This window comes from Pleuronectes platessa, chromosome 10, assembly GCF_947347685.1.
Source record: "Pleuronectes platessa chromosome 10, fPlePla1.1, whole genome shotgun sequence".
In the NCBI taxonomy this organism is placed as follows: domain Eukaryota; kingdom Metazoa; phylum Chordata; class Actinopteri; order Pleuronectiformes; family Pleuronectidae; genus Pleuronectes; species Pleuronectes platessa.
The window spans coordinates 8,579,463-8,587,573 of NC_070635.1; the positions used below are offsets into that span (position 1 = coordinate 8,579,463).

General features: G+C 45.0%; 1 protein-coding gene across 1 annotated transcript; it reads left to right on the forward strand.

Moving 5' to 3' along the window:
• Positions 1–1,131: 1,131 nt before the first annotated feature.
• On the forward strand, positions 1,132–2,769 carry LOC128449239 (carcinoembryonic antigen-related cell adhesion molecule 1-like). Its single transcript, XM_053432299.1, has 4 exons — positions 1,132–1,180; positions 1,267–1,590; positions 2,128–2,400; positions 2,492–2,769. Exons 1-4 carry the CDS (start codon positions 1,132–1,134, stop codon positions 2,743–2,745), a joined length of 900 nt encoding a protein of 299 aa, XP_053288274.1. The 3' UTR covers positions 2,746–2,769.
• The last annotated feature ends 5,342 nt before the right edge of the window (positions 2,770–8,111 follow it).

Here is an 8,111-nt window from a genome sequence, read left to right on the forward strand (position 1 = left end):
GCAGCAACACATTCATGTCTGTGGTGGAGAGGCTGCAACATGTCTCCCTCTGCTGGTTAAACTTGAACATCAAAGATCACCAGGACAAATCATAGAAGCGACAATTATATGAATATTTTTAAAAACACATAATATACAAAGTATTTTCTGTCTTTCTAACGAAACGTTTTATAAATGTACTAATTCAAATAAACACCCAAACAAAACTTGCATCCCACACTTTCTCCTAACAGCTCCTATAATATCTTGTATATTGAGCTTCATGATAGTAAGTTCCTTTTTAATCAATCCCAGTAAACAGGAAATAGTGATACTTAATCAGATCAACTCCTGGAATAAATGGATATATTATGGAAGAGGTTCACTTTCTATAATCTCACCTCTTCAACACAAAATACAAATGTATTCCAGAGCAGTCTTGAGAATAAATCATAGTAAGGTAACAAAAGTAATTTGGTAAATCCTGATATCTGAAACTGCTGAGATATTAACATTATTATTATTAATAATCACAGAAAAAAGGCTGAGTGTAAATTATCTTCCTCCATTCTCTCCTCCCATTTCCTGCTCACTTTACTCAAATTAAGTTGAAATGTCATAATAAGTATGTCAAAAAAGCCTGAGCTTATAGTTCACACTGTCACAGACAAACAAGTGTGCACAGCACTGCACGTAGGTGAAGCTTTTATTGAGAATATTTTATTCCTTTTCACTTTTGCCTTATTTGTAAATTATTGTCAGTCTTGAAATGTTTTAATCCTGGTTCAACCATGGAAAACCCACAAAGTTCTGTGAGTGTGTTTATATATAACATGAGAGCATTTAGCTCAAAGATAGTCTGTTCCTACTAAGTGTCCATCTCAGAGAGCTGTGGTCTCTCTCACGATGAGCTGATGAAGGATCGTTATCATAATTTCTGATATTCAGTTGTTTTATTAGCTTACGTAAGACAGTGGGACAATAATAACCAAAGGTGAGTGTAGGTAATAATTAAGCATGGCAGGCCTGTGGACATCTTGATGACATTTCATTTATTACAGATAATCTTCAGGGCAGTTGTTCCATTGTCGCACTAACACAGGAGCCAGAAGCTCACACAACATCAGAAGAGGACCAAACTGACAATACACCATGAAATACTCACTTCTCTGGTCAGCCACACTTGTGCTTCTGTCCTCAGGTAAGACTTTGGGAATATTGATCTAATGTCTCATCGATAGAATTAAAAGTTGTGACATGTTGGTTGATACGTGCACGTCTCAGCAGGTCTCTGCCATGGAGCCGGTTTCGTCACTGTTGACGTCCTTCGTGGGATAACAGGAGGGAGTGTGACCTTCACAACATCTGTGAAACCGACCGCAGAGCCGTTCCTGGCACTGACCTGGGGCTTCAACGGCACCACCAATGTGATCACTTCCACCACTGTGGACGTCGTGGGACAAGGCTACGAGAACCGGGTTGAAGTGGATAAATCCACTGGATCTCTGGTGCTGAGACATCTGACAGAGAAGGACAGCGGAGAATACGAGTTGATGATCATCCCAAATGGAGGAGAGCAGATTCAAGGAACTGCCAAGCTGGAAGTATTGAGTAAGTGAGATGTACGAATCCAACACCTCTTTAAAAAGGTTCAAATAATGCTTGTGTGTTATCGATTTGTTTGGAATGAGAAGTCTGAGTCTAAGGACACATTAGGTCACATTGCTTGGTAGACTCAAAAACAGCTTTTTCCCCCAGGCCGTAAGGCTTCTGAACCAGCAACACTGACTCTCTGAACAGTTACCATGTATTTTCTGCTCCCCCATGCATACAAATACACTTACTACTTACTTACTTCAAATATATTAATATTATTTAATTTAATATTCCCCACTCCTTCACCCTGTAAACTGCTGCTTCATTTTACTATGTTATATGTTACTAGGTTATATGTTATATTTTATATAGTATGTTATTTTTCTATTTTGTAAAGCCTACTACTGCGTAGATGTTGCCTGTCAGGTCACAAGAATTTCACTGCTCTGATTACGCTGTCATTGGTGCATGTGACAATAAACTTTGATTTGATTTTGATTTGATATAAGGTGTCTCACTGTCTTTTCATTTGATTTATTCCTTTGTGCACAGCCCCAGTGTCAAAACCCACCATGGCCTGTCCCACAGGGAACCTAATAGAGGCTAAAACCTCTGTGAAACTAGCCTGTGATGCCAACGGCTTGGTGAGCAGAGAGTGGATGAAAGATGGAAAACCTGTTGCTCCTGGAGGCAGATTCAGTTTTCACGAGGGCAACAGAGTGTTGTCCATCAGCCCAGTGGACCGGCTGGATACTGGAGGGTTTCTCTGTAACGTCAGCAATGATATCAGTTTTGAAACAACCAATTGCAGTCTCAAAGTCTTCTGTAGGTACCTGCATTTCTACTTTATTAACATTCAGCTGCTCTAGCTCCTTTTTTTCAGCCTTCTTAAAGATCTCCTTCCTCATCCGTGCAGATGGACCTGACAGACCGATAATCGATCAGACGCCAATCGGAGCAGAGCTGGAGGATAGGGTCACTCTGAGGTGCTCTGCTGACTCGCTGCCAAAGGCGACTTACTACTGGAGATTCAAACACATGCTGATATACGGGCCTGTGCACTTCATCCACGAGATGGAAGAGAGGCACCTGGGGAAGTACACCTGCACCGCCCAAAACACTGTCACTGGTCTGGAAACCTCTGAGGTCCACAAACTGCATGGTACTTAAGCTCTCTTTCTCTCTTTTGCATGCCGTGGATCTGTTTGTAGAGTAATGTCTTTCTTTTTCTGATCCAGACTCATCCACTACCATCAGTGGGTCTATTTCCACAATGGTTTGCACTGTCCTGAGCTTGGTGGGACTCATGTTGATGTAAAGTCTGCATTGTGTTGAAATAGAGTGAACAGTTACATCTGTAGAATATTACTGCTCTGCCCCACCGAGTTTCTATTGTGGATGAAATGTAAAATGTAATAAATGACTAATCAATAATCTTTTGTGTTTGTATTATTTCCAGTTCTTTGGTTATACTAAACTGTGGCAGTCGTTATTAGTTGTAATTGTATTTATTGAGTCACAGCCTTGTTACAATGTCTTTTTATTCTATAATCAAAAAAAAAAAAAAAATGTATTGCTTTAAATTCCTCTGTTTGTCTCACGGCTGATTTCAAATCCAGTTTTAATAAATAAATCTTCATACCACAATACTTCCCAGGTTTGTTCAAGTGTCATCAACTTGATAACATGTCTCATGTTTATCACCAGCAGCAGCCTGATAACATTTTGTCATGGTGTCACTGTTATAAACTTTTATTAAAAAACTGTTGTGTGCTTATGAACACTATCAGGCAACACCCAGCTCTGCTCTTACATTCCACCAGGGAGCGCCCTTGTGCTACAACAGAGCATCAGTCAACAGTAGAAAGATAATCACAGTTAAGAAGAAGACAATAGCAACTTGAAAACCGGAAAGTGTTCAAGGACAACTGATTGGCAGAGTGTGATAGAAATGTTACTATTAGGGCAATGATTGATATTAGGAACTACTTTGATTAGGAACTACTTTGATGTTTCGAAAGATGATCTTTCTTGAAAAACAGATGTTACATTCCAAGGGTCTGGGAAAGAGTAGGTGACAGGATATTGGTCACCTATTGCTTAACATGAAAGAGGTTTACCGATAACATTTGTCTCCTCTCTAGGAGGGGCTGCGAGATGTATAAAGTGCTGCTTTTCTTGTATGTCATTGCTCATTGTATGAAATCTATTCCATGGTCTTGTACATTGATGCCCATCAGCAGATGTAGAATGAACTTCCAGAAAGACATTGTAATGACTTGTGCTTGACTATTGAGAAATTCCCATGACACAGAGTTAGTAGAAGTAGGTGTGTCAGGTCTCGTCCTGTCCGATAAGTTGTTTCCCCTGGGTGGTCATGATTTATGTTCTGTGTTGTGTGTCCCTACTCATCTCTCCTCTCGTTTCAGACTCCTCACTCCCTCCCTCATGTGTGTTCCACCCTGGTGATTGTCAGCTCCTCCCCGATTGGTTGCACCTGTTCCTAATCACCTGGTGTATTTAGTCCCTGTGTTCCTGTGTCGCGTTGCCAGTTCGTCTTTGTATCTTCATGTTCTTACCGTCCCAGCATTTTTCTCTGATAGCTCTATTGTTGCCGACCACTGCCTGTTTAACGTTTCTCGTCTCTGCCTTTTCCCTGCTGGATACTCTGCACCTTCGCCGACTGCCTGCCCGTGTACCGACCTTGGACCTTAACAATTACGAACTCTGCTTCTGCCTGCTCCCTGTTGGATTTTCGGATTACAAACTTTGCCACTGCCTGCCTTCTGTTGGATTCACGTTCTCGTGTTTGGACTGCCTTTACGTGTATCATATTCAAGAAGTAAAGTTTGTTAACTGCTCCTACCTGTGCCTCCGTGTTCTGTTATTGGATCCTCACACCATACTGCATCCCTCACAGTACGAACTGGCCAAGCTGGATCCAGCCGACGCGGAAACTGTGCTCGCGGCTCTGCGGGCTCAGGGCAAGAGGATTGTGCAGACGGAGGAGAGTCTGCACGCAGTCGGCGGCCAGATGAGCGGAATGTCGGCCCAGATTGGTCAACTGTCCGAGCAGTTTGGGCAGCTGATGGCTCAGCTTTCTTCCCCTCCGGTCCAACAACTTCAGACTTCAGCTCCGAGTACAGATCCAGCCCCGGGTGCAGCTTCAGCGCTACTACCCGCTCCAGTGACATACGTGAAGTCACTTCATCTCTCCCATCCTGAGAAGTTTTCGGGGGAGATTAGCTATGAGACTAAGATTTGAATTAATTCCTCTCCCCAAACCTTTAGAAGCCCACGCTCTGGATGGACGCCTACTGTTTAGGGTGACTCACCGCACCCGTCCTATCCAATTTACGATTTCTAAGGATCACACAGAGGCTCTGAGTTTTCATCTCCTCAACTCTCCATCACACCCCCTCATTTTGGGGTTCCCATGGCTTTCAAAGCATAATCCTCACATTAACTGGTCCACAGGGAGAATATTGGGCTGGGGAGGGAATTGTTCTGTCACCTGTGTCCCTTCGGGCTCTACCTCAGAGGTTTCCCACACTTCAGAAGGGTCCTCCCCGATTAATCTCAGACTCACTGTGGTTCCGCGCAACTCAGGTACTAAATCTCTACCAGCATCCCTGGACTCAGACTTCCCGGATCTCTCCAAGGTTCCTCCGTGTTACCGCGATTTCAAAGAGGTTTTTAATAAGACCCGGGCCTCCGCCCTTCCTCCTCACCGACCTTATGACTGTGCTATTGATTTATTACCAGGCACTTCGCCCCCTAGGGGGCGCCTCTATTCCCTGTCTGCACCAGAGGTAGAGACTATGAGGAAATATATCGACTCTTCTCTGTCTACAGGACTTATTCATCCATCCTCTTCTCCTGCCGGTGCAGGATTTTTTTTTGTTGATAAGAAGAATAAAACACTTCGTTCCTGCATTGACTACAGAGGTCTTAATGACATTACCATCAAGAATCGTTATCCCCTCCCTCTGATGTCCTCCGCTTTTGAATTGTTGAGAAACGCCAAGATCTTCACCAAGCTAGATCTACGAAATGCTTACCATCTGGTTGGGATAAGGGAGGGGGACGAATGGAAGACGGCCTTCAACACCCCTAGTGGGCACTATAAATATCTTGTTATGCCTTTTGGTTTAACCAATGCCCCAGCGGTTTTCCAGGCTTTAGTCAATGATGTCCGCCGGGACATGCTGGATCGTTATGTTTTTGTCTACCTGGACGACATCCTCATCTTCTTACCAGATGAGACGACGCACGTTCAGCATGTTCGGGAGGTTCTTCAACGCCTCCTCGCTAACCAGCTTTTTGTGAAGGCGGAAAAATGTGAGTTTCATGTTCCCTCTGTCTCTTTCTTAGGATTCATAGTTTCTAAGGATAATATTGAAATGGATCCTTCTAAGGTCAGTGCAGTGAAAGGATGGACTACTCCATCCACTCGCAAGCAGCTACAACGCTTCCTGGGATTTGCAAATTTTTATAGACGTTTCACAAGGAATTACAGTTCTGTTGCGGCCCCCCTGCATTCTCTGACCTCTTCCAACATCAAGTTTCAGTGGTCCCCCGCTGCGGAGCGAGCCTTCCAGAAGCTGAAGGAGAGATTTACTTCCGCCCCTGTCCTCACTCTTCCTGATCCCAAGCTACAGTTTGTGGTGGAGGTAGATGCCTCCGATGTCGGAGTTGGAGGGATCCTCTCTCAGCGTTCATCCGAGGACAACAAGCTACACCCCTGCGCCTTACTCTCCCGAAAACTCTCTCCTGCGTAGAGAAATTATGATGTGGGGAATAGGGAGTTGTTGGCCATCAAGGTGGCTCTGGAGGAGTGGCGTCACTGGTTGGATGGAGCGGAGATCCCTTTCCTGGTGTAGACCGACCACAAAAATGTAGAATATATCCGGTCTGCTAAACGACTAAATTCTAGACAGGCCAGGTGGACTCTGTTTTTTACTAGGTTTAGATTCACGCTGTCTTATCGCCCTGGCTCAAAGAATGTTAAGCCTGACGCACTGTCCCGCCTGTTTGACTCTAGCTCTGATCCCAGATCTCCCTTCAACATCCCACCTCCATCCTGCATGATAGGGGCAGTCACGTGGGGGATCGAGGAAAAAGTCAGACAAGCAAATGTTAACATCCATGTGCCGGAGGGTTGCCCCCCCAACCGGTTGTTTGTGCCTGTTCCGCCTCGTTCCCAGGTCATCCACTGGGCTCACACCTCCCTGGTTTCCTGCCTCCCTGGTTTCCTCCCACCCTGGGGTACGACGAACCCTCTTCGTCGCTAGGCAACGGTTCTGGTGGTCATCCATGGAGAAGGAAGTCGGGGAATATGTGGCGGTCGTGGACGGCAGTATCAGGTTGACTGGCAGGGTTACGGTCCTGAGGAGAGGTCATGGGTGGCCACAAGTAATATCATGGATCCTTCCCTCATCCAGGATTTCCATCGTCTCCACCCTGACCAACCTGGGACGTCAGCTGCCGTCCCTAGAGGGGGGGTACTGTCAAGTCTCGTCCTGTCCGATAAGTTGTTTCCCCTGGGTGGTCATGATTTACCGTATGTTCTGTGTTGTGTGTCCCTACTCATCTCTCCTCTCGTTTCAGACTCCTCACTCCCTCCCTCGTGTGTGTTCCACCCTGGTGATTGTCAGCTCCTCCCCGATTGGTTGCACCTGTTCCTAATCACCCGGTGTATTTAGTCTCTGTGTTCCTGTGTCGCGTTGCCAGTTCGTCTTTGAATCTTCATGTTCTTAGCGTCCCAGCATTTTTCTCTGATAGCTCTCCTGTTGCCGACCACTGCCTGTTTAACGTTTCTCGTTTCTGCCTTTTCCCTGCCGGATACTCTGCACCTTCGCCGACTGCCTGCCCGTGTACCGACCTTGGACCTTAACAATTACGAACTCTGCTTCTGCCTGCTCCCTGTTGGATTTTCGGATTACAAACTTTGCCACTGCCTGCCTTCTGTTGGATTCACATTCTCGTGTTTGGACTGCCTTTACGTGTACCATATTCAAGAAGTAAAGTTTGTTAACTGCTCCTACCTGTGCCTCCGTGTTCTGCTATTGGATCCTCACACCATACTGCATCCCTCACAAGGTGTCATTTACCAATTTGAATCTATTCAGACATTATCTACACTACTCGTTCTTTTAAGGTTTTTGCGAAGCTGGAGCCACCAACCACCTTTGTTGAGATCCAGCTGACAACTTTCCTGTTTGGTTCAAAGTCACCAGATTCATAGTGTTGTTTTTGGTAACAGCTGCCAACTACGTATACAGGTCAATGCCAAACAGAAGACAATAATAAGTTAGGGACTCTTTGACAGAGTTTCATCTCATTTTCTCACAAGGCTTATAGGAAGGGTTTTGTGAGGTCACAGTGACCTTGATCATTGACCTTTGACTTTGATTCTAATTTGTTCTTCCTTGAATCTGAGTGAAGGTTGCTGGAAACATTTGAAGGAGTTGTGTTGAGGTGTTCTTCAGACATTGTGTTCAGAGGAAGAGGCCGGACCACGGGCTGTCGATGTG